Source organism: Ambystoma mexicanum, chromosome 7q, assembly GCF_040938575.1.
Source record: "Ambystoma mexicanum isolate Mex_15411 chromosome 7q, UKY_AmexF1_1, whole genome shotgun sequence".
In the NCBI taxonomy this organism is placed as follows: domain Eukaryota; kingdom Metazoa; phylum Chordata; class Amphibia; order Caudata; family Ambystomatidae; genus Ambystoma; species Ambystoma mexicanum.
The window spans coordinates 688550077-688577743 of record NC_090941.1 but is presented as its reverse complement, the minus strand read 5'-3'; the positions used below and the strand labels follow the sequence as shown (position 1 = coordinate 688577743).

At 46.8% G+C, this 27667-nt stretch overlaps 1 protein-coding gene across 1 annotated transcript in view; it reads left to right on the top strand.

Annotated features, from left to right (window-relative positions):
• Positions 1-27667, top strand: part of TNFRSF19 (TNF receptor superfamily member 19) — a 264598-nt gene that overhangs the window by 224412 nt on the left and 12519 nt on the right. Inside the window, exons 7-9 of the mRNA XM_069639109.1 lie at positions 8842-8967; positions 25068-25170; positions 25886-26318. Of these exons, the coding sequence (XP_069495210.1) occupies positions 8842-8967; positions 25068-25170; positions 25886-26318 (662 nt within the window). The remainder of the gene's footprint in view (positions 1-8841; positions 8968-25067; positions 25171-25885; positions 26319-27667) is intronic.

Below are 27667 nucleotides of genomic sequence, written 5' to 3'. Positions count from 1 at the left end.
TTACATCTAGAATGGCTGGTTATATTGTATTCTTTAGCAATGGTAGAGCTCGTTAACTCCAATGTTTTGTGAAGCTGGAGATTAACTAGTTAAAACATATCCCAATGGTACTCGTTCTATCAAGCAATCGTGCAAATACTTCTCGGGCTTGGCATGCAGTGCCACAACTCTTTCCATCGGGTTTCCCCTTAGTCTAAGGAGCTGAACTATCCATGTTATGCAGACGTGAGTTTGGGATATTGACGATCTATACAACCTAAAACATTGTAGCCTATTCATGTGGTTCAGAAACCTGAAATATAAGCAATGTCCCTATTGTCAAAACTATAAAACGGACACAGAATGTGCACAATGCTTTTTAGAAATGCAATGCAGAGAATGTGCTCCTTGCCTAGAAGATTCCTCGCAATACTAGGCGTTGGTGCTGTTGCAAGATAACCAGTAGCACCTGGTCAGTGTTCTAGAAGGCCACACTAATAGATGTGCACAAAGTTCAATGATCTGTTGTCACCACATTTCATGTTTGTGAGCTTCACTGGCCGGACAGACAGTATTTTGCCAAATATGTTTACTCAGACTTGACTAGCTCTAAAATCGTGCATGTTCTCTTGCCTATGTCACAGTGGATCTTTCTGTATAAACTATTCACTTTGGTGTATACAAGTGGATGTGTTATGAACTTTTAGTAGTTTATACAACAAATATTTATGGGGGTTTGAGATGGCAATTAGGTGGCTCATTGCAAAGGCTTCTGTGTGAAAAAGTAACACACGTGGTATATCAGACCACAGGTGACAAGGTTCAAGATTGTTTTAATACCAGAATCTCCTTCACGGTAATAAGCATCACCCAAATGGCTTTCTGGTACTCTATCGCCAAATATTAACTACCCTCGCCACCTGGTAGGCCCACTCTAGGAACTTGCTGTCAGACACCAAGAACCTTATACAGAGGAGAACTTCTGGAAGTGAAGATTCTGTCATCCCTGGCCCCTAAAATATGGAATTGTAGCCCATATTCTGTGAAACTCTAGAACTACGAGAGATTCACCCCAGGCCTTTCAAAATGGTCTGTGCTAGCATTGCTCCCCTCCTGCCTCTTGACTAGTAACATTGCCTTGGCACTCCACCTTCGCCGTAAGCTACCATGAGTCGAATTCAAAATCAGGTGCTACCTAGACTGTTGCCTTGGCCCACAGTTAAGCCAGAAAAGCTATCCTAATGGGTGATCTGAAACTAGATTTCCAAGACTCCAAGGATCTCAAGGCTCTATCCCTCGCTAATACGATTTCAGAACTAGGCTTTCTACAGCGTATTACTGAACCCACACACAACAAAGGAAGGACATTAGACTGGCTGGCTGACCTTAATTGCGACATAACCATCCTCTCTAATACACCATGTGCCTGGTCAGATCATCACCTTATCTCATTCACCATAAAGGAAAACAATCAGCCTAACCATAAGAACCTTTCGCCTCCCACATGCACAAGGAACATTCGTAATATAAAAGTGGAGAAACTTCTACCATTGTTACAGCCGATTATCAATGCCACATCACACTCGGGCCCTAATGTCCTAGTTGACCTCTATAACCACACCTTAGTCAAGGCCATCGATACTATAGCACCTTTAAAATTGCGCAAAGCCAAACCCGGCTCACATCTCAATTCGTGGTTCATCCCACACCTCAGATCCTTACGTAAAATCAAAAGAAATACAAAAGCTCTTTGGAAGAGTCGTCCCTCAACACACAACAATGACACATTCCTATTAGCATCCTTCAACTATAAAGAGGCTATACTTGTGACCAAAAAAAAACACATACAAGGACTGCAGTATTCAAGCAAAATCTAAAGAACTCTTTAATATACTTAGAGTTGAAAACTCCCATGGCTCCTCTGGATACATGCATCAAAGACATCACCTGGTGCACCAATATCCAGAAAGCACTATTGGATAAAATAACTATGCTGCCAGGCAAAATAGATGCTAAAAAACGTAGTCTCCCTCCTGACACAACCCAACCTACCCCATCTACATCTGACCTGAAGACTTACAAACCATTCAATTTCTTTCTACTTTCTATCGAATAAGTCGAGGACATAATCACAGAACTAAAACCCTCAAGATATCAAGGGGACATTTGTCCTGCACCCATCATTAAAAAGGCAGCCAAGGAATTGGCTCCACTCAACACTTCTTTCAAAACAAGCATAGTCCCTAACAATCTAAAAGATGCCTGTGTCTTTCCCCTACTCAGAAGGCAAACTCTTGACCCAAGCATCCCCACCAATTACAGACCTATCACCACGGTTCCTTTTCTATTGAAAATTTTGGACAGAGCAGCCTAACTGCAGATTCAAGAACATCTTGAAATTAATAACATCCTTGGTCTCAGGCAATCAGGCCTCAGACCGAGGCACGGCACAGAAACTGCCCTGATTGACCTCAAGACACAAATTGCAGACATAAAAGACAAAGGCAAACTTACCCTCCTTCTATAAGACTTGTCGGCCGTATTCGACTTAGTAACTCACAAAGACCTATGCAATCATCGAACTTCAGCAGCACACTTCTCTGTTAAAGCTAATGCATTTATTCAATCATTCTTACACAACAGATCAATGAGGGTCTTTGCACCTTCTGCCTCGGCTGAGCCAGCACCAGTCACCTGTGGTGTCCCCCAAGGATCCTGCGTGACTCCTACGTTATACAATGTGTTTACTAAGCCTCTGTTCGATCACCTTGACTATTTGGGTGTCACCTACACTAATTATGCAGATGACACCAAAATACTCATCCCTATTACCGGCGACTATGCAACCGATTCTAAAGCAGTCAATGACATCTACCTAATCATACAAGCTTGGATGGCTAAGCATGGACTGTCTTAATGATGAGACAAAGTTACTCCTCTTAGGACCCCAAACTAAACTCAACAGATTAGATGGACAGTTCAACGCATTCAACATTGACGGTAACATCATTAAGGTGTCTAGGGATGTGAAAGCATTAGGCATCTACATCAACTCCGCACTAACCCTAACAAGACAAATCAATGCGACAGCATCCTCTACGGCTTACACCTGCAAATTAATTACTGCTTGTAGACAGTTTCTAATTTCTACGAACTGCATTTCTGCTGCCAGAGCTCTAGTCCTTTCCAAACTTGACTATTGCAATGCACTCTACTTGGGAACCAACCAACAGAACATAACAAAGATGCAAGTCATACAAAATAACACTCACATGGAGCAGCGCTAAATATCTCTACATCCCATCACATCTCCAAATCTAGACTTAACCTGAAGTGGCTATATGACAATCAAAGAATTGCATTAAAAACCCTGTCACTCACACAAGTGCCTCACCATTCTAGCACCTAGATATCCGACCAACAACTTCACTTTCAATATTTCAGATCGTCCTATCACATCTGCACAGGCACATTGCCTCAAAATCCCTAGGTTCAAATTGCAGAAGAGAGGAGGTAGCAGTTTGCCCGTATTAGCAGCTAAATTGTGTAACACCCTACCTCCAACCTTAAGAGTAGAACCTTCCTACCTTATATTCAGGAAAAATGTAAAAATATGGCTCCTCACGCAAGAGACCAAGTAAATGTCCTGGCCACTTGTCTACTTTGCACTGCACTGAACATGCTGTATCTTTAATCTTGTATATAAATATGTAACATTTGTATATTCGCCCTCATTTATACTCACTTCTCTGTATGTAACTTTGTAACAGATAGATATATATGTAAATGATGTAAATATAAGATATGCGCCCAGATGCCTCTGGGCTTGGTGCGCTTTACAAATATACAAATACAAGTTAAGCCCTTAACTTTGCTATGTATATGCCTATTGTGTGGTATCAAGAAGTATATTTTACAGTGCAATATGACATTCACTTAGGTCTCCAGGGATATTTCAGTATTTTAGCTACAATTTGTGACCACATTCCTCCTTCCATCCCCACCCCCTTCTCTCACTGCAGTCTGAGGCGATCTTGTCTGCTGCATATAATTTAACCCCTGAAAATAAACAGCGGGTTTTGGCAGTTATGTTGTAGCTTTGTGCTGTGCCCTAGCCTGACTGTTGTGAACTGGCGTGCTTTCCCTTCTTGTAGCAGAATACCTTAGAGTGTGGCGAGTGCTTGAGCCTGCTGGAATATTGTGTACTGGGGATTCTGAGGTTGTTAGTTGGAAAGTGACTGGGCATGGAATGATGGGCCCAGTGGATGTCCCCTTCATGTATCCTACTTAGCTGTGCCCCTACTAAGCGTTAACCCATGTATGTCTCCTGAACCTGAGTAAAGAGCTTACGCTCACCTGTGGCTCCTGTCTCATCTTTCCTGGAAGGCTGCCTGTGTGGGGGCTTGGAACACAGTCAGTGAGTGTATGGCGCAGTAGTTTGAGTTGAGCTCAGGTGCCGCTTCTCTGCTTAGTAGAAAAGAGGAGTGGCATTGGTTGGTGATTGTCCCACAAGAGGGAGGACGGGGTTGTTTTTTCAGAGTAGTTTGTCCCACTGGTGTGTTAGGACCGTTGTCAAAATGCCAATAAAATGAAAAAAATGTAGTTTTAACCAGTCCTATAGTCAGTCCAATATTTTTCATAAATATTTTCGATCCGAGTCATGCAAAAGATTTCCATATTTGCCCATTGATAAACACCGTGTGGGAAGTAAATAAACATGACACTTGCCTCTAAGGTATCCTTTTAAAATGAACGTGGATAAGTGCATGGTGAAGCATTGTGGTGCATGGACCAAGTACACAATGAACGGGAAGCTAGCGGAACATGCTAGCCAAGCTATTACCAAGTGTCCAATGTCATAATACTGCTTAGACGGGGCGTGTCCCACTGGTCTGTTGCTATCCGTGGCCGTCATTATGGTGGCCCCTCTGCTGTGGAAGGACGGAGTGCTTTTATAATCCTAAAGTAGATGAAGCATAGCTTCCAGAAGGGTTCTTTCACTTACCTCTCGTGGGCCACAGGTCTAGCTACCTCTGCCGTCCTACGGGTGTAAATATTTCTGCTAACTTTCCTAGCGGTAGCTACAATTACTGTACATCACCCATTTTAATTAATTCTTCCTCTTGCTGTGCAAACGTTACAACAACTCCCTTCTCAAATTCTTTCTTTCCCAAAGAAATGGAAATGGTTATCATTCATTGCCATTTGGTTTAACCTGATGGATGTTTCTTTTCCCAGCATTACCTTTTTAAACTCTGTAATGGAATGGAAACGTTATTCGTACTGTGCCAGTTTAAGCCCTTTCGTTGACCGCTATGCCTTTGCATTCCTTATTATCCAGCCCTCCTTCGCTGTACATCTGCTCAAAGGGTGGCTACACAGAATGCCATCCATCACTCAGAGGTCATCGTTTCTTTACGTTTTAAGTATGCAACAGCAGGAATGGGTATCTTGCAAAAAATGTCTTTATTTGATGCCAAGTGACCGCCTTCATTCCGCTGAGTCTCGTCATAAGGGGGGCTTGCTCATTCCATGCCATTTTTCAGACAAAATAGTAGGAGGGAATCAGGGTACTATTTTATGACACTATTGAGTTGCTTATGTGAATCCAATGGACTTTGTCACTTCATAACCTTTTATTTAAAACATTTTTTGGTCTATTAGCTTTGTGCCGTCTAAAGAGGGCCACAGTACAAAGACATCATCGAATAAACATGATACAGGAAATGTAAAACAAATATTAAAAGGAGTGTATACTCCAGGTGTGTGACACAAAAACGTGTAGACTTGAAAAAAGATGAATGTTCACAAGGTTTGCATCGTTTGTAGCTGTGTGTCTCCGTTGGTTCCACTGCCAAGAGCCAATAATTTTGGAATTTTAACTTCTTGTGGAATGTGTTCAGATGTATGTAATTTTAAGGTTTTGTAAATAAAGTTATAAAAAAAAAATCATGATTTATGTGGTCTCAAACCGATTAATGAAAGCCTACATTACTTTGGCTTGACAAAGAGCCCTATACAAATCCACATAAGCCCGACAGAGGGAGTGTTGGAAGGCAATGCCCTTCTGTCCCTGCACTTGGAGGAGAATGACATTCCTGCACCCCACCCCCACCCCCAGCTACTTAGTGCGAGTAGCAGTATACAACTTCCTCTGCCTCTGACTTGTGAGGCGAGCTGGATCAGGCGGAACGCAACTATGTCTCCTGTGACCGGCTTGCCCGCAGTACAAGTAGTTGAAGAGGACCAAGTCACTCTTTTCTGCCTCTTTAGTAGGCACAGCCAGTCTGCAAAGGCAGGGGGCAAGGGAGGCAAACTGTACACGAGGGGTGGTGGGATGCAGCACTTGACCAGCTAGGACATGGCCAGCTTGTGACCATACCTACACAATGATAGAAACACTTGGAGTTGCCAGATGGTGAGAGTGCCTTGGCATTTGATGGAAATGCCCGTCAGTTGTCTGAGCACTCTTTTACTTGGCAAACAATGGGAGTATCTGACTTGTAATGGCTGCCTGGTTCACATCAGAGATAGTGGGCATTCGGTGGCAGAGCCTGGCAAACAGTGTAATTATTTGGGCACAATTATTTACGATCTAAATAAGCGTTGCATACTTGACCCAAAAAGGCCTACCACAATGAAGGATGAGAACAAAAACCTTGCAGTCCTTTTGATAGTCTCAGCAACATGGGCCATACGCCGGTGCAGAGTATCTCAAACAAGTAACTCGGGCGATCAGACTCAGTCAGGTTGGTATTCCTTTTTCTTGCCCTAAAACATAACCTGGTCTTAGGGTCATGTGATGTGCAGGAGCGGAGCAGACGCTGGCCCACGTACAATAACTTAGAACATGAAAAACAGTTAACCCCATAAAGAGCGACCGAAAGCAGACGTGACTTGGAGTCAGCGCAATGTACTTACACTGATGGGAAAATCTAAAAGAAACGTTGACGGATGATTACAGAGATGAAAGAGCAGGCATCGGCACAGAGTGCAGTGACCGGCCAGCCCCCTCTGCAGCAGAAACCTGTGTCTGGACCAGGGGTGCACCTAGGCTACCATTTCGGAAAGGGGGAAGGGGGGGAGGGGGGGTGGTACCCCTTTAAGTGTTGGGAGAACCGCTAACTTCAGAGATTGATGGGGAGGGGCAAACTGACATGTGCGGGGGCATTTAACTTCTTTACGTATGCTAATGAGACTATTCTACTTGAGCGTCAACGTTACAAACAGTTATCTCTCTCCTGCACGTCTGAAACCACACACTTAAGGACTGTTGTGAGAAAAAGCCGTGTCCTGCCCTTCTAAGCACTCCCCTGACATGCAAGTACTAACCTCCCATCACGATTTCAATTGCCTAAAAAGGTGTGCATAAGGATGCAGGTGGTGACAATGAAATGCTTTTCATTTGTAATTGCCCGGCCTTTAACTGTGCAGATGCAGCCAACGTTTGTCATGTTCTGTCCGTCAACATAGCCCAACATTTCTGCGGGGGGCCTAAAGCCTGATCTCCCCAATGGTTGTTGTGTCACTGGTCTGGACTGTGTGACAGTGCTGGCAGAAATGAGGGAGATGAGCCAGCGTGTAGGGTTTGGGAATGGAACCTGATGCAGCAGAGAATACATGATATTGCAGGCAGAGTGGAAGGGCATGCATACAGAGGAATAATGCCCATGTCCAGTGGGTGCCGGAGTCCAAACAGACTGAGCAGGTAACCACATACATGGACAGCTGGTGAGGGAGTTTTGTTGCCAGATTCAAAGCTGTCCAGTATGTTCATGGTGGAGAGGGCCCACCAGTCGCTGTTACCCCGACCACCCCCTGGACGACAACTGTGGATGCATAACCACAGATAGTGAAGCCAGATGCCGGAGACCTATGCCTTTATGCTGACTTCAGGTTGGCGGTGCACAGGGCATAGACAGAGTTTGCCACTTTTGAGGCAGCACTTGTAAGCCGCAGTGTTACGTACACTCTGCTGCATGAAGATAAATTGAACATCCTGTAGGGAGACTTGGCCCATTTTCTCCCACAGACCCCGAGATGGGAGTCCATTTTGTGAAACGGAGAATACCAGTGCAGAGTAGCCCTTACGAGGAACATGCAGCAGAACATGCTTCCTCTACAGGCGTGAATAGGGGCGTCAGATAATCCTGCTTATTAATGGTTAGGAAGGGGCTAGAGTAATAAGGGAAGGGAGCAGGGCAGGAGCGCTAAGGGCATATTGGGAAGTATGAGGTAGTGACAGAGTGCATGGAATATCTCTTGAAGGAATGCTAGGTGTCAAAGAACCGGATGCACTCAAACATAATATGCTGTGCACGCCGTGAAATCACTGTTAGCCTCCACACTGGTTAGTGTGGTGTGGAAGGGTTGGGAGACAATCATAAGCGATGTTGAGGCGTTACTGAAATGGGCTGAAGGGTGGCAATCCGATTTAGGTACAGCGCCTAATCCCAAAGAAGGTGTTGATGACTACATGACGGGATGTTGATGAACACATGATGGGTGTTTCAATAGGAGTTGTAGGGGGCTAGTAGGAATGGGGGGGCTAATAGCAGTTGAGGAATGTTCTGTTGCTCTTAAAAGCTGACAGACTTGTGCAACTTGCCAGTGCAAAAGGGACAGAGCAAAAGACATACTTGGGATTGGTTGGAGGATGGCCAATAGGATTAAAGGATGTAGCTGGTTAAAGCAGAGCTGTGAATGACTATTGTGGATGGAAATTCCCGCCAACTCCAAGGGATAAAACACTTTTGAGAACGAGCATGTGAATTGTGATAATGTTTAGCCTACATGATGTGAGTTGAGAAGACCATAGAATGTTTTTATCTGATGTATAGTTCTCTTCTGCTTTCTATGAAGGGTCTACAAGATCACAGGATTTGCATTATAAAGGCTCAGAAATGTCGTGTTTGGACCGACCACAGATTAATCCATGCACTCAACGAACATGCCATCAGTGCCACCAAGATCCAACACAGGCGTGTGGTAAGTCTGGTATCTTTCAACACACTGTCGATAAGACTCATTCTTTGCCACATATGAAGGAGGACACTGTCACGTTTTCCAAAATTGCTTGCCTTTCTCCCTTGTTGTTTACTGCATGTTAGCCTCTTGTTTGTCATTTTCTTTACCCTGGAAGTAGAGTTATTGTATAATTGCTTTGCAGTGTTATTTCATGCTCCATGTTCAGGATGGAAGCTCTCTAATTCAATACTGCACGGGGCTGCCAAAGAATCCTGGATATTTTTCACTGTCTTTTGTTTTGTCCTTTTTTCTATTTACTGCAGATTTAGAAGAACTACAGTGCATTTTCATGTCTTCATTTTGGAACAGAAATAAATGTTATTCATATGTTCTTGTTTTACATGTTGATGTTTTATGGTTTTGCATTTAAATTCTTTTTTCAAAGAAATACATCCTATTCTCATAGTTGTAGGTCTACATTATATTGGTAATTGTCTCTTGAGTTGTTTCATCTAGTGCTACCAGGGTCTATAATCTGAGTGTTTACAGCAGGATGTCAAGGATAACTTGAAAGGCACTATTATCGCTATGAAATGGCTAGGACAATTGATGTGGGCACCCAATGTGTCCCTACCAAGTACCAATCAAATCCTATTCGTCCGCCACATTCTCAGTCTGCCGGGCTATTACCAGTTTAAATATATACGCTGACTGATGATGAATGTGCCGAAAAGGTTGATTCAAATCTCCCGCCTGCGGGGGCATGCACGGTTTATGGAAGTTGTATGATGACTCCAACAATGAATCCTGGTACAGAATACAACCTCCCGTGCTGAATTGCTTCATTTTAAGATGCACCCTAGTAAAGTGTCTAGACTCTCACAAAGATAGTCACATATGTGCTACCCTCGGTGTGGGGTTCATTGGTGTAGTTTAATTGACACTGCATTTCTTATTTGCCACTCATCAGGTTTAATTCTCAAACAACATGTTGACTACAGTTCCAAGCCGGTTGGAAGGGACAGCTGAATGTATCGGAGATCGGTCTTTATTTAATTGACATTGCTACTTAGAAAAAAGCTTTCTCATGAGATCATGGCCTTATGACATACAAACAGTGATGGCGGGGGAAAAAAAGGAGCCTTTTCTCAGGCAACGTGAAAAACGTGTGGGGGGAAGGCACATTAGGTGGCATGCATTTAATGTCTGATATGATCACCCCTTTATCTTGGGGGGGGATTCACCTGCACCAACCACGCGCGATAAATTGGGATTGCGAAGGCTAGCCATCAAATGACACTCCTCAAGGAATGTCAACACCTTCTTGCTTGTGGCATGGTTTCAAGGGTTAAACCTGTGATGTAAGATTTCTGGCCTGGGTGAACATGATCTCGAGTCTATTCTATTTACCTGCATAACATTGAAATTGTTTGCAGTTATCCACGTCTCTTGCAACATCATTTTAATTGAAGCACGAATACACCATGCTGAAGAAACTGGTCTGCAGACATCTTTGAGAAATGCCTGTCTCTTGTTTAGATAGAGTGCACCAAGGTTAGATTTTTGGAATCAGTGAGGCAAGCGTACATCATGTAATAAGTGCATACCCACGCCTTATGGTATCATGATTCTGACGTGAAACCCCTTGTTGTAAAGCATCCGTGATGTGTGCATCATCAAAGCACCCACCACCCCTGGATCTTTGAACTATATAATTTTTCTTGTCTGCGTTTATTAAAAACTTTCACACCTAGGTAAACTGCTATATCTTTTCATCAGAGCACCTACTTACATTAATCCTTTTTGTGTGAACGCAGGCTTAATGATAGCAGGAATATTACATATTGTTTAAAATGTATTTGTGATGGTGCATAGAGGGGTGCATGATCATTTTATGGTATAGATAACCTGATTGTCAAATAAAAGCATGTGTCAACAGCGGGCTGCTGTAAAACAATTTTCATGTGGTTTCCACTGGATCCAGCTGCTGAAATGTGGCTGTTTTGTACATTTTCCGGACTGCTAGGACTGTGTCCAGTATTGAAGCTATTGTATCAATTGAATCTTCACTCTTGAGCAGTTGTATATTGTACAGAGTCATTGATGGCGACCTGTAGTTTTAGCTAAACTGGACTCGCCTTAAGAAGAGGACATTTTGAGATTCTTATAAATTTGCCACCTTCCCTGATTCTTCACAAAACTTTCGTAAACACGTATAGACCCAACTCCGAATGTGTTTGGAAAGTTTTGAGGGCCTCTACCAGGAGTAGAGGGGGAAAGTTAAAGGGTGCTCACAACAATGTGTTTCCCTTGTTGTATCACAAAGGCCCATTTTTGTTGTCCTCTGCAGAGCCTCTGGGCAGATTTACACCAAACCTTCGTGTGGACCTCTGATCTGGCCTGACACTTAATCCTCTCATGCTCTGCTGAGATTCCAGTGTCCAGTGTTTAGCTTTGAATCTGGCCACTTTTGATGTCAGGTGACCATGTCCTTTTACACTATGTCCAAGACTGCAATGCTGACATAGGCATGTTAAGATCTCCTTAGGACAAAAGAATTCTTTTAATGATTAGGTTAAAATTGTTTCCTTTGAAGGATTGCATGAAGTGGCAGGAGGTCACTAAGTACTGCACCTGCGAACTTGTCGAGGAAGATTTACTCCATTTTATGCGCACTTCCCCAGAATCCATGTATTTAGGAAGGTTATGGCTTAAACCTCACTTCAAGTGTGAAGCTATCAGAGCTTGTAGGGCCGCAGTATCATTATTGATTCATTTTCATTATATTAAATGTATTGTCGATGTCTGCAAATGTGTTAAAGATGCTCATAGTAGAGGTATCAGATTTTTAAAATGGTGGATCTATTTAAGATGTGTGTTTACATGCATTAAATGTTTTTAGAAATTGTTAAAGTGGGGACATAGTAAAAATGTACACTTTTAATATTTGGAAAAATGACAAGCTTTTAATATGGTTGGTAAATTACTGATTTATATGAATGCATGGATTATGTATTTATTATTAACGGCTGTGGGTGAAATAAAGTATTACCTCTCAGCTTGAGAGGCAGTGGGACGCTTGGGCTTTTTGGGCTGTAGGGGTTCCGCTTGCCATGGCAATTTATGGTTGTTTTAGGAACCATAACTCAAGAATGTTTGGGTTTTGTTTTACGTTGAAACCATACGATACATTGAACAGTTTTTTTTAACTTAATTAAAGTTTTTTTAAAAGGAAAACGTTACCATTTTGTTCCGTAAACAAAAACATTTTTCCGGGAAAATATACATGAGCCTTTGACAGGAATAGTTCACTCTTGGCGAGTAAGAAATCGGGTGATTTGTGTGTGTGTGTGGCCAACTGGCATTCATGCCACAGCCGAATGACAATCATACCTAGCCAGCAGCTTGCAGCTTGACATCTGTACACCTGTTTCTGTAGTCAGAAGTCTCCAAATGCCACAGCTGTATTTTGTAGGAGCTGATCTGGAGCCACGTGAGACTGCACCTGTGCCGTGCTGGTTTCCTACGTGCTTCCCCTGAAGGAAGGAGTATTGGGTTTGAGTTCCATGTGTCTATTTCCAGAGGATTTCCTTTGGATCCAGTAGTTCACATATTGTTTTTGGTCCATCTGCGTATTTGTTGTGAAAGTTCCAGGGGTGATTTTATTTTATTAGGTGAATTGCCATTGTTGTCCAGACGATGGTGGGTTTTTGGGGGCATGAAGTTAGGCTAGTATGAGCTACTAATAGCTGGCATAGAGCCACCTGAGATTGTGCACCCCTGCCGTAACCAGGCTTTGCTATCTGCATTTTTTTTTAACTTTAAAACAGGGTGCCCAGTTGGAAGTCGCATTTTACCATTTCCATATGGATTCTTCTCGATTCAGTTGCTGACAAGAGGTGTTTTGTGTATATCCTGAAAAGCCATGAAGACAATTTTTTGGGACTTTATCTACAGACAGTGGCCTGTGGGCACCACTCTTTTGCATCCTCCTTACGCCACGTTCCCTTGCTCATCTCAGCCCCTTCTTTCTCGTGCCCCTCTTTTGATATATCCACAACCTGCTGCTACTTCAGCATGCCACAAGTCACACTGTGACATTGTGAACATACACAAATGTAAAATGATAATCACAAGACGGTGAAATACACACAAGCAATTGAGTTGACAATTTGGAGGGCGATTTTTGTTGTCCTTTTGCCTACTGGGATAAGATATATTTATTAATGATACCATTTCAATGTGGGTTTCAAAAGCGAGCTCTATCATAGGTTGTAATCAAGATGTTGACAGAGGAAAAATGCAGGTGAAAAGTCCTCGAAAAAGAGCGCAGTGTGACTCACAGCTTACTCACGGATTCCCTACATGGCTCTACCTGTATCTTTGAATCTGCAACACTACTTATTTGGCGGTCTTCTGGTATTGTAGGTGTGCAGCAGGACGCAAGGCAAGGAGTGCTGCGGGTGGCTGGCAGACGATCTAACCATGTTGATACCGTGCTGCACCACCTCTTGACCAGTTTGTGCGGCCTGGATTTGGCAGTTCACGTTTTGAATATTTCGATTGGTAATTGACGTTTTTGGTGTTATTCGCTGACTCTGTAGGTTAGCTGCTTTGCTTGTCTTTTAGTACTTGGCCTTGTCATTTCAAGACGCCATTTGCCTTACTGAGGTTCCTGTGGTCTCCCTCGATACTCGATGTTGCTTATTTTTAGACGTGCGCTTCCTTCGCCAGGAACTCCACGCTTTTTCTGCACTAGATTACATTTAATTTAGCATATGGACTTTGATGAAATGAGAAAAGTGAACGTTCATTTTGCTTTTCCTGCTCTTTAATGTTCAGCGTACTACTTGTATTCCAATTGAAGTTGCAGCCCGGTTGCAAGCTAAAGATTTTTGTGGTTGGAGTTCCTTGCTCCTTCAAAAAAAGTCTTTTTTTTCTTTCTTCCAGGAGCGATAGAAATGCCTAATCCGATGCCAACAATCCGATTCTTTTATAAACTTCGTGTATATCACGCATGTGTATGAAAACAATAGGTTGGTCATCTGTCAAAGTTATTAGGTGACTTTTTTTGCCGTCAAGTTCTGGGCAGCGTTCCATGGACGGCCATTCCATTCATGCATTTTTCATGGGGCCTGCTTCTGGAACACGCCCAGAAAGATCAGTGAACATCTACTCCTTTTGCTTATGCTCTGGCAGCTTGGAGCGCCTCGCTTCTGGGATGCTCCAGTGCTGCTGTTGGTGCATTCACCATGAATAGGAGAGTGTCCTGGAGGAGCACTAGGCCAGAAACACGCTAAAGCTGTCGCTCTTAAAACCTGGACACTCTCCCTGGATACTTACCTGCATCCACTTGGTCCCAGCTTTTATTCTTGGCCTTTCCTGTTTCCCCAATTTGCCATTGAGACCAGATTGAAAAACTGGCAAACGCCTACATCTATATCATTGTCTCATCGACCAAGCCTCTTTCTGATCACATTGGTTGGTTAACCTCCACACATCGCATTACACAATATTGTGTTTCTCTCCAAAGACGCGGTTAAGTAGATTGCCCCTAGGCACTCAGGCGAAGCAGAAATTCAAATGAAGGGATTAGGTGCTCAAAAAATAAGACGTGCAGAGCCCTGAAGCATGGCCGATTAAGAAACCTACTAGTTCAAGCACATTACCCATTCCCTGCAAAGCAGTCATCGTCTTTGCATTCTTTGAAGGGTAGTAGAACTGCTTTCGCTGATATGTAAGGCCCTCAAAATTGCTCTCCTCACAAGTCCTTGTCTCTACTTCGATTAATTTGGCACCACATGATCTGAAGCACTCCACTTTTGAAATATTCCTTTCTGGGTAACCTCACAGACCCCTTCACTCCCCTGACCTCCAGTTGATTAAAGGCCTTTACACCCAAGACTTTTTTTTTTTAATCCAGCCGAATTTCCCCTCTTTGTATAAAACCAAAAATGAGGAAACCTCATGAAGCTATTTCCAATGTCAAATATGTCTGACCTGTGCATCTTCAAGTGAAGACAAGTTATTGTTCTCAAACAAAGCCTGATACATGTGTGCACATGCGATTGATGTGTTGCACACCAGCTTGAAAATGGGCAGAAGTGCAATATGTGTTTGGCAAAATTGGCTGGAGCACGGTTTGCCACTGTGCACTTACTATTCACTCCCTTGATTGTTTATCATTAGTTCGGAGCCTGCGATGGGGGCTGTGGCGCTGCCAGATGACTGGGCGTGCACGCGGCGGCACGACGTTGCACGCAGCCGTGTACAACATAAATAAACGGGGCGTTCCCGGCCGCGTCAGAGCGACCGGGAAGCCCGAACCGAGAGGACGTCTCTGCCTGAGTCCTTCGGGGTTTGGGGGCTTACGGAAGGCACTGGGGGTCCCGACAAACTCCCAACAGTGGCGATGAGTGGGGGAAACAATGCCTGGGCCCGGCGGTGACTTGACCGGCAATTTTTTTTTTATTGCAGCGAGGTTGCCTTGAGACTTCGCTCCGGCCCGCAGGCCGTGCGTTACACACGCGGCTGGCGGCCATTTTGTGAATCAGGCCGTGAAACTTCTCCGAGCTCCGGTTTGAGCTGAGAAGTGCACCCAGGCCTAATTTTTGGCAATTATGTCAGCAGGCAGTGATACCTGCATGTAACTATGCAAAATATGGTGGTTTTGCATTTTCCTGGGTCTCCTACGTCGAGTGCAAGCAAGAAGGAGGGCTACAATGGCTGGGCCTGCTTAGCCCATATTTCTTTCTTGTCCTAATTTTTGGAGCAGCTGGAAGCTGAGGCTTCTCTTCATCTTCTTCATCATCAGACTGGTGGCCCCACTGATCTTCATCCTCTTCATCATCGCAGAGGTGTGGTGCAGCAGCTATTTTCTCCAATGGTGCTGGCTGGAGGTATTTGGACTTGGTGTTTGAGTTGCGGCCCCTGTCTTCCACACTGGGGTTGCCTGTGCGCTCGAACGGATGAGTGATACTGAGGACCAGGACGGAGCGGCGGTGCAGCAGCCTCCACATGCGCCAGCAGTACCTCGAGGTTTGCTGCCTCCAGTGCAGCCGGCACAGCAGCCTCCAGGTGGTCAGGCAGGCCTTCAGGGTCCTCTACTTCCAGCGCAGCCTGTGGCAGCACCTGTTCAGCAGATCCTCCCCGTTATGGCTCAGATACGTGCACAGGCGGCTCTGCAGCCCATCCCGGAGATTGATGTATCGGGCCCACCTTCCAGTTTGGGGCCCAGATGGAGGAGGTGGGTGGACCGCCTGGACATGTACTTTCGGGCTGCCCAGGTGGTAGATGATGATACCCGGCTGGCAACTATGCTGTACTCGGCAGGTCCATCTGTCCAAGAGACTTTTGAATCGCTTCCGCCAGGGGATGGATCATATGATCAGGCGAAGGCCGCTCTGCAGGCCTACTTTCTGCCTCTCGCCAATGCGGATTATGAACGTTTTGTCATGCTCTCTGCCAAACAGAAAGACGATGAGACTCTGGATACTTTCTATGGGCGCCTAAGGCGTCTCTCGCTGGCCTGTGCTTGGGGTGATGCGGAGGACATGATCAGGATAATGCTGATTGTTCATCAGGCAAATTAAGGCGCCAGGTGCTAAGGGAGCCTGGAATTACACTTCAACACATCCTTGAACTGGGGAGGTGCCATGAGGTGTCAGAGGCGAGGGCAGCTAGAATGGAGGCCGGGTCGCGCCCCATCAAGACCGAAGAGGTATGTGTGAGGTGGCAGGGGCACCCGAAGACCTGGCAGCAGTCCCCGGGATCGAGCCGGGAGGGCAGGAGAAATCTGCCAAAAATGTGGGTATGACCTGCCTCACCCTGCTGAGTGCCCTGCGGCTGGAAAGACCTGTGGACGGTGTGGGCTACCGGATCATTTCTCGAGGGTATGCAAAGCAGCAATGTCTGTATTGGTACCGAGGGGCCCGGGACAGTCCAGTCTCAATCGCCAGGGTCGACCATCCAACGTCGCTCAGGTGGATCAGACTGAGGAGGATGCCCAGGTGGAGGAAGCGGAAGAAGAGGAGGAAGAGAACATCTTCTTTGTCTCGAGTGTGGGGATCCTGAAAAGTAAGAACAGGAGACAGCCAAGGTGCATGGTTGAGGTGAACCGATCTCTAGTCCCCGTCCTCGTGGACACTGGGGCGTCGGTGAATGTAATGGCCTGGGGACACTATGATGCCATGGACCAGCCCCCCAAGCTGGCTGCTCCCAAGGCCCACATCTTTGCCTTCGGTGGTGTTGACCCCATCCCTCTGGACGGTGTGTTCGTGGCAAAAGTAGAACATGAGGGCTTCCAAATCACAGCACTATTTACGTGACACCGGTGAGCACCAACACGCTAATAAGTTGTGCTGCAGCAGAGGCCCTCGGCATCGTCAGCTTCGCATACTCTGTCTATTTAGAGGACATTAATGACTTGCTCGAGAAGTATGCCGCACTTTTCAAGGGGATTGGGCAGATGGCCGGTGACCCAGTGAGGTTACACATTGATGAGTCGGTGCAGCCCATTGCCCTGAAACATCAAAGGGTGCCGTTCCACCTCCGTGAACTTGTCGACAAGGAGCTGGACAATTTGGTCAATCTTGACATTATAGAAAAGGTGGAAGGCCCGACGCCCTGGGTGTCCCCGATAGTGGTGGCACGGAAGCTTAAACAACCCGATGCTGTTAGAATCTGCGTCGACATGAGGCTCCCGAACAAGGCCATTAAGAGAGAGGCACCTCACCCCGACGATTGATGACATCATTGCGGAGGTACAGGGCGCTCGTTTCTTTTCGAAACTGGACCTTCGAGCGGGCTATCACCAGGTTGTCCTCCACCCCGAGTCGAGGTACATTACCACCTTCACGACACACCGAGGGCTATACCGCTACAAGAGACTGAGTTTTGATGTGTCCTCGGCAGCAGAGGTGTTCCAGAACATTATTCGGGGCACCCTGGCTGATCTACAGGGCGTTTTGAACATAAGCGACGACATCCTGGTGTTTGCCAGAACGGAGGTAGACCATCTGAGGCGGTTGGCGAAGACGTTCGGAAGACTACAATCCTTGGGACTCACCCTCCACAAAGAGAAGTGTGAATTTCTCCGACCATCGATAGAATTCTTTGGTTTTGTATTCAAAGAAGGGGGGGGTCTCCTCAGCCCGGAAGGTGCAGGACATAAAGAAGGCGCAGCCTCTGGAGTCCGTGTCTGAGGTGCGAAGTTTCCTAGGCATGGTTACATACTGTGGACGGTTCATTAAAAATCTGGCCTCCAGATCGGAACCGCTCAGGGCATTAACCAGGAAGGACGTCATCTGGAACTGGGGCCCGCTAGAACAGGCGGCTTTTGATGACATAAAAGGTGCCCTGGCGGCTGAAGACACCATGTCGTTCTTCGATCCAGCGTTACCATCGGAGATCATCGTCGACGCCAGCCCATTCGGCCTGGCCGCTGTGCTAACACAAATTGACAGCGGTGGGGGCGTCCGCCCGGTGGCATATGCCAGCAAGGCCCTGTCCGATGCGGAGCAGCTATACTCGCAGATCGAGCGGGAAGCGCTGGCAGTACTGTGGGGATGCCGGCACTTCCGGCTCTACGTCCTTGGACGCCCGGTGACGGTGGTGACAGACCACAAGCCGCTGCTTCCCATCCTAGCAGGGGCGTCATCCAAGCCACCGGCATGCATTGAGAGGTGGATGCTCGCCCTTTTGGAGTATGGAGTCACCTTGTTATACTGGCCAGGGGCGAACAACGCTGCAGACTATCTCTCCAGAAACCCTGGGGTGTCCGCAGGCGAAGTCCAGGATGCCTGTGCAGAAGAAGCAGAAGAGCATGTCCGGGTGGTGGAGGCAGCCACGCCAAATGCCATGCCTCTCCAGGAGCTGGAGGCAGCTGCAGCGCAAGATGAGTGCTTCCAGATCCTAAGGCACTCGATGCAACAGGGCTCCTGGAAGTCGGTGCTGGAGGCTCTGGCGGGGCGCACCCAGGAGGCCAGAACCGGACTTGAGCAACTATGGAAAGTCCGGGAGAAATTATCGTTCTCAACCTCTGGCCTTCTGCTCCGCGGAGATCGGACTGTGGTGCCCCAATCGAAGGTGGACGAGGTGATCGCCTTGGCTCACCGTGGTCATCAGGGTGCCGCCAAGACAAAGGCACGCCTACAGCTGAAGGTGTGGTTCCCTGAGCTGGAACGCAAGGTGGATGACTTTGTGGCGGCCTGTGTGTGGTGCCAGGCGGCATCTCCCCTGCAGCGGGAACCTGCAATAGAGACAATGCCTATGGGGACGCGCCCTTGGGAAATCGTTCATGCGGACTTTGGATCCACCACCATGGGCACCCATTTCCTAGTTCTGGTCGACGAGTACTCTAGATACCCCGAGGTGGAGTTTGTGGACTCTGTGGCGTTTGAGCACGTTGTGGTGGCCGTGGAAAAGGTGTTTGCGGCCCATGGTTTCCCACGTACGCTGTGCTCGGACAATGGGGCGCCATTCCAGAGCGAACGCTTTTCGGAGCTGATGGAGAGCTATGGGGTGGTGCACAGGAAGATCATGCCCCTCTGGCCCTGGGCCAATGGCGAAGCAGAACGGCTCATGAGGACTCTAAATAAGACCTTTAGAATTGCTCAGGGGCAGGGGCAGTCGCTCCAGAGAGCCCTGTACCAGTTTGAGGGTGTACCGCACCACACCACATGCATCCACTGGAGTGGCCCCGGCTGAGGCATTTTTCAAGCGGTGTCCTCAGGGTTTGCTACCGGAGGTAGGAGAGAAAGAACCTGGGGTGATCAATGACCAACAGGTCGAGATGGACCGACGGCTGAGGATCGAGCAAGAGAACGCTCGGAGGGGGCTTCGCCCGCAGCGGCTGCAGCCTGGCAATGAGATCCTCATTCGGAATAGGCATCCCCATGGGAAGCTCTCCCTACCGTATGAACCGGAACCGCTGGATGTCGTCGCAGTCCGGGGATCCATGGTAACTGCATCGGACGGACGGTTGGCGGTAACTCGCAATGTGAGTTTCTTCAAGAAACTGCGGGATCCAAGAACTGATCCACCTCCTGATCCAGACCCAGGAGAGATCCCTGAGGATGAAGGGGAAACACCCTGTCTGCCTGAGTCCCCGGCCCGGGGCATGCTCCTGGACAGATCACCCGTGCCGGAGGTGAGCAGGAGGTACCCCCAGAGGGCTGGGCGAGGGAAACCTGCTCACCTCAGCGATTACGTGTTGGGTCACCTGGCTGCTTGTCCTGAGGATGAGAACTGTTAAGTAAGGGGACCCGGGTGGATGTCAATAAAGGGGTGTTTTGAACATGGGGTTTCGTGAAATGTTAATTATTCAGTTTGGTTTGGTTTGGTTTGCAGTGTCTAGGATTAGTATTGTTATTGTTCTCCCGGAAAAAGGAGGAGTGTGGCGCTGCCCGATGACTGGGCGCGCACACGGCAGCGTGACGATGCACGCCGCCGCGTGCAACCTAAATAAACGGGGCGTTCCCGGCCGCGTCAGAGCGACCGGGAAGCCCGAACAGAGAGGACGTCTCTGCCTGAGTCCTTCGGGGTTTGGGGGCTTACGGAAGGCGCTGGGGGTCCCGACAAACCCCCAACAGGGGCCATTTTGCCATCAGTCAGAACTCATGTTCACAGTGGGGCGATTTAAGCCAGTAAATCGGTGGCAGAGGTGCAAGATTGGGTTCCGGAGGGGGGGTGGCGGATGGGATGATGGTTTATGTGGGGCCATGGGGGAATAGTTTTGTCCCTTTCTAATAATGGAATTGCTCTGGGTGTAGAGTAAGTAACATAATTTAGTTTCTGAGGCTTGTGGAATCTGCTTAGATCACATGCTGTGCATAGGCCGACATCTAGTGGAAGCTGCGGAGTATTACAGTTTGTTTTTCGAAACTCGAAAATGGGCGTCGACACAGGGCGTGCCAGTAATACTATCCCTAATGTGACGTCCACTGTACTCAAGATCCCTCACGCGTCTAGGAGCAAAAAACAATATGGTTTCGGCAGGAAAGTAGCCTCAACGTCCGCCTATCAAGCAAGGATTGCAAACTCCACCACCCTGTTGGCCAGCTACAACTGCCATCAGTGGGAAGAAGTTGCGGCACTCATAGCCTCTGCTCCTGAACCTTTAAAGGGCCAGTTAGCTCGGATTTCCGCAGAGGGTAGAGTCGTGTCTGGTTGCATTTTGAAAGCAACCTTCGATGCCGTGGACAACGCAGGCAGATTGATAGCAGAAGGCACTGTTATCAAAAGACATGCGTGGTTACGGCAGTCTGGTTTTAAGGCAGAAACCCATGCATCATTGTTGGACAAACCAGTGGAAACCGATCTGTTTGGTAAGGCGGTCGAAGACGCACTGAAGAATGCCAAGGACGAATACGAAACACTCAAGTCCCTTGGCCAATTAACCAATAAACCCCCTAACCAGAGAGGGAATAGTAATTTTCGTCGCCCACGCGGCCAAAATTCCCAGAGAGGATCTAACTATTCCCAGGGGCAGGGTACACAGTGGAACAACAACCAACAGTCTACCCAGGGTTGCGGCAGGGGTAATAGGAGAGGTCGTGGTAAAGGCAGAGGCAGCCCCAGCAAGGGAGGCGGCACGCCTCCACCAAAGCAGTGACGCTCAGTTCAGGGTCCCTTCTCAAGCAACCCCAGTAGGGGGACGCATTTCCAACTCCACCCAGGCTTGGGAATGGATCACATCAGACAGATGGGTGCTGTGAACAGTATCCACAGGATATTGTATAGAGCTACTGCATCGTCCCCGGAACCATCCTCCACGACAAAGAGTACACTCTTTAGAACATCAGAAGATTCTCCTCGAGGAGATCGCCATTCTGCTAGAAAAGGACGCGATAGAACTTGTCCCGGGACAAGGGTATTTATTCAACTTACTTCCTTGTGCCAAAGAAAGATTTGACAATGCGCCCAGTATTGGACTTACGGCCTGCCAACAAGTATGTCGAGCCCCAAAAGTTTCGTATGACCACGCTACAAGAGGTAATCCCCCTCCTAAAAAAGGGGGATTACATGGCAACCTTGGATCTGAAAGATGCTTATTTTCATATTTCCATGTTCCCAGCGCACAGAAAGTATTTGCGCTTCAAGGTGGACAGTCGACACTACCAATTCAAGGTACTGCCCTTCGGGATAGCTTCGGCACCAAGGGTATTCACCAAGGTACTGGCGGTGGCGGCTGCACACCTACGCAGGGAGGCAATCCCAGTGTACCCTTATCTGGACGACTGGCTCATAACGGGGGAAACCCCAGGAATTTGCAGGACAAACATTCAAAGGACTATCGACCTCCTCCACGAGTTAGGCTTCTCAATCAACGAGAAAAAGTCAAGCCTGGTGCCAAGCACCTCCAAACAATTCCTAGGAGCAATCCTAGATACTCAAGAGGGGTTGACCTTTCCTTCAGAAGAAAGAATTCGGAATATACTACTGCAAATTCCGCATTATCAGTCCGGTCAACAAATAACGGTACGCAAAGCAATGCGTTTACTGGGCATGATGGCGTCATGTATTTACCTGGTCCCCCACGCGCGTCTGCGCATGCGTCCCATGCAGGATAGGTTGGCGAAACAGTGGTCTCAGGCAAGTGGTCAGTGGGACGATCTAGTGGTCGTTTCGCCAACACTGGTACAAAGCCTTCACTGGTGGACAAGAGAGAATCTCGCACAGGGGAAACCCTTTTACGATCACGAAGTACAGGCAGTAGTCACTACAGATGCATGTCTGACGGGGTGGGGAGCTCACCATCTCCACCACACAGCTCAGGGTCTCTGGTCTCACTCAGTGGCCAAAAACCACATCAACCTGCTAGAGCTTCTGGCAGTATTCAGAGCGCTTCAGGCGTTCGAGCCCCACCTACTAAACCTGTCCGTGCAAATCCGGACGGACAGCACAACAGCCATGTTCTACCTGAACAAGCAAGGAGGGACTCGCTCGCCAAATCTGTCCAAGCTTGCCCAGAAAATCTGGATATGGGCACTCAGACGGAACATCTTCCTGTCATCACAACATGTTCCAGGGGAGCTCAATTCCCTAGCGGATGCTCTGAGCAGAGACTCCCTCCCAGAGGAACACAAATGGGTTCTACACAGAGAGGTCGTAGAAGATATCTTCTCTCAGTGGGGTTTCCCCACTATAGACTTATTCGCCACAAGCGAAAACAGACAATGCCCAGGATTTGCATCCAGGTTCCCCCAACCAGACTCCCAGGGGAACGCCATGTGGATGAACTGGTCAGGGATGTTTGCGTACGCTTTTCCACCAACTCCTCTCATCAGGAAAGTGGTGAACAAGATGAACAGAGAGTCGATGACGCTTGTCCTAGTTGCTCCCATGTGGGCAAGACAACCGTGGTTCCCACACCTACGCAGGATGGCGGTGTGCGAGCCCATCAAACTTCCAGCCTGGTACAACCTACTGTCCCAGCACCAAGGTCAAACAGTGCACCAGCAACCCAACTCAATGAACCTGGCAGTATGGCTCCTGAGGTCATAGAGTTTGGACATCTTAAATTGCCACAGAGGTGTATGGACATCCTAAAGGAATCTAGGAAACCAAACACAAGGCACTGTTACTTTGACAAGTGGAAGAGGTTCGTTATCTGGTGCCAGAGTAGACAAATCAACCCGGTTGATTGCACTCCTTCCACTATTGTTACATACATGCTCCACCTGCTAGATGCAGGATTGGTTTTTAACTCACTGAAAGTACACCTGGCAGCCCTGTCGGCTTACACCACTTCCCATAGCAAGGTTTCGTGGTGGAAAGTACCAGTAGTTAAAGCCTTCATGGAAGGAGTAAAGAGACTTCACCCTCCTATTTCAAACCCACCACCAGGGTGGGACCTTAATGTGGTGCTAGCCAAGCTCGTGGGCCCCCCTTTCGAACCCATGCATAAAAGCAGTCTCGAACACCTGACTTATAAAACGGCCTTCTTTGTAGCTATTACTTCTATAAGAAGGGTCAGTGAAATTCAGGCTCTGTCAGTGCAGGTTCCCTTCTTTACTGTCCATAAAGACAAACTGGTTTTACGCACACACCCTAGGTTCTCACCTAAATTTATATCAAAATTCCATGTAAACCAGTCCATCGAGCTTCCGGCTTTCTTCCAGGACCCGCAAAGCTCGGCTGAGGTGAAACTACACACCCTAGATGTGCGTAGGGCGGTCCTCTACTATGTAAATAAAACCAGACCGCTAAGAAAAACAGATCAACTGTCTCTGTACCTACAGGCAGAGAGGGGGATCGCGTCTCTAAAGGTGCCATCTCGAAGTGGATTATTAACTGTATCCAGCTGTGTTACTCACTCTCTGAAAGAACTCTGCCTTTCACGCCAAGAGCCCACTCTACTACAGGCATTGGGGCCACTCTGGCTTTCATTGCAAATGTACCCCTTGACACCATTTGCAAAGCAGCTACCTGGAGCTCTATTCACACTTTTACTCAGCATTACTGCATTGACACCCATTCCAAGGCAGATACACAAGTGGGACAAGCGGTTCTAAGACACTTATTTGCTCATGACCCTTCTCACATCCCACCTCCTTCTTCAGGTACTGCTCGCTAATCTATGCACAGCATGTGATCTAAGCAGATTCCACAAGCCTCAGAAGGGATACATTACTCACCGTAATCGTATTTCTGATGCTTATATCTGCTTAGATTCACATGCGACCCACCCTTCCTCCCCTCTGAGAGAAGGCGCATGATTGCTTGTAGTCTTACCTTTCTGTCTATCTGCTTGGATTATCTGTACTCACGCAACTCCTCATGCTACCTCATGTCAGAAAAAAATACAATCTGAGGATCCTAGACGCGTGAGGGATCTTGGGTACAGTGGACGTCACACTAGGGATAGTATTACTGGCACGCCCTGTGTCGACGCCCATTTTCGAGTTTCAAAAAACAAACTGTAATACTCCGCAGCTTCCACTAGATGTCGGCCTATGCACAGCATGTGAATCTAAGCAGATACAAGCATCAGAAATACGATTACGGTGAGTAATGTATCCCATACACCACTTTAGTCTGAGTGAGGCCACTGTTAGAACTTTCCTTTTTGGATCGGATTGTGTGGAAGCATATTCTTAAAGATGTGTTTTTCCCCACAGGACCTGTGCACTTGATTCCCTCTTTGTTTTGTGATGAGACCTGTCGAATGGAGCACAGCAGGATGTGTTGCAGTTTTCATTCGGAGCGCACCCTTCATGAGAGGTAAAGCACCTGTTAAAAGCATCACGAAACACCAGTGTCCTTTTGAATGGGGAGATGTCCTATCCCAGGGGTATCCTCACCCGTTTCTGTTTATTTAAATAGACACAGCGATGCATGCACCGTTCACAACCGCCCCTTCACTGCCCTCCTGTAAACAGAGTAAAGCATAATATCATGCAAAGGCCGAATTGTGAAAAGTACGACGCACAAAACATATTTGTCGGACGTATCGCCAATGCAACTGGGACCAGTATGCTAGGGCTTATGAGGCGGGGACGTAGGGAAGAGGGTCCTTCTCCCCACCCTAAAGTGACTGGGTGGAAAGGGAAAGTGCAACCTTGTATGGGAGTGGCCTTTATTGGGCACTCCACAAAGTTGCTCTTTTGTAAACAACAATCGGACATAGATGGGATTCCAGTGCTGAGCTATTTTGATAGCACATATGTTAGTAACAGTGCAATCTATCTGTGCATTTCCTTAAATGGTTTTGGTTCTCAGTCATGTCATGTTTGGCATGTGATGGCACCACACTCTGCTCCCCATAGAAGTTATTGCTGGTATTTGTGCCTTTTGTGTTCATTTTCTTTACTAGCCCTAATGCTGTCGGGTAGGAGTTGGAGGACAAGGAGTAAGCCGTCAATACAAAAGCCAATAAAATGCTAAATTCAATACGCCCAGAGTCTCTTATTTCCAACTGTGTTTCTTAATTTGACAGAAATGCAGAGTCCCTTGGAGAAATGGCCCCGCCGTTCTTGGGCTATGACCCTCACTTTGGCAGTGGCGAGCTTGGCCCCCCATGCAGACACCACCACAGTGGCAGTGGCGAAGCCTGGCCTCTCATGCAGACCCCATCTGATGGGGACGCAGCTTCCTTTTGTCAGTCGCATCCAGATTGCACGGAGAACCGTATCAATCAGTTCAGCATGCAGATGGAAGACACTGTCATTATGAACATAGACTGTGACGAAGGGGCAAGTGCACAACTTAACACAGCTCTGTCACACTCTGAAAAAACCCTGGAGCCTGCTAATTCACCGGATGAAGATGAAAGTCCGGAGCCAACGCTCCAGGCAACACAAGCTGTTGAAAATCGGTCAACTCAAGACTGTGGCAAAGATGACAAGATGAGTGAATTGTGTGATGCCAAGGTAAGAGTTGTCAGCATTACATTTCTGAAATTATCGTAGATTAATATTGCAAATTGGCTTTGAAAGGGAGTTTTGGCATATCATATTTTGAAACTTGCTTAGCAAAATGGGTTGGCACATGAATATTTGATAATTTCCCTTGTTATCATTTGATAACAGCTCCAAGCTAAAAAGATGAAAAACTGGGCGATAATATACACCCATTATGTCAACATGTATTGATGCTATAAATGTTCTAAGCTCGACGTTCAAACATGAGAAATCTAGAACTGGAAAAACTCCAGCTCAGAAAGATTAGACTGCACAAAGATCAGTGGTGTATCGTGTGCAACTAATCCGTTTATTTAATCCATACGATGTTTAGAACACGTGCTCTGATAGGTTTTGCTCATTTCAGGACTGTTTTGTTGTGTAGTGTTTAACACCTACTGCAGCTTCCTGGGTTCTGACTAGGGCTGCTAACTACACCTTTTCAGTGCCCCTTAATGTTTAGTCATCAATTGCTGCAAACCTAACTCCAGTATAAAGTGGGCGAATTAATTGACTTTTCTTGCTCAACAAAATCATAAACAATGAAAGGAGGACCGTTAGATTCCAGATACCCTCATGTGAGCCAGGAAGTACAAATCTAACATCTATAACATACCTTGTGTGGCATCTATACATTGAACATGTAAAGATGCCACACAATAACATCCAATAAAAGATGGGAGAGAAAGACCTTCAACAGAGGAGAGATGTTGTTTTATTGTAAAAGCAAAATTACAAAACAGAAAATGGCAGTATGTACAAATGAACCTATGCCCTTTTTCTAAACTATAGATCAAATACCAATTATAAAGTTATGTCTTCTAAATGATCAAAAAAGAAGCCTCACAGCCATTTCCATCTAACATAATATAAGAACCAGGTATTGAAGCCATCTCTTCCATAGCCACATCACTGTGTTCACGTTCGCTGACCAAAACCCTTTCAAGTCGGTCTAGCTCATCGACCATTAATAGAGGATTCCCCAAGACCCTCCTGAATCATTACCGAACAATTGTCATAAAAACAAAATCAAGTGCAGGGAGCATGCTGCCATCCAGATTAATACCAACAGCTTAGGTCATTCCTGGATTTGTCCCCGTGAAGACCAAAATCCCTTGTGCTACACAAGGTAACTCTTCCTTATAGCTCTATTACAGACCTACATTTATCACTCAAGGGCCACTTCTCACATTAAGTTAATTCACCCTTGCAAGCACACCCAACACTTTTCAGTCACTCCGTTTAGACATAATGATTCCTCTAATATCCTCCATAGTTGCATAGCACAGGCTGATTTACACATACACAGGTTATTGAGG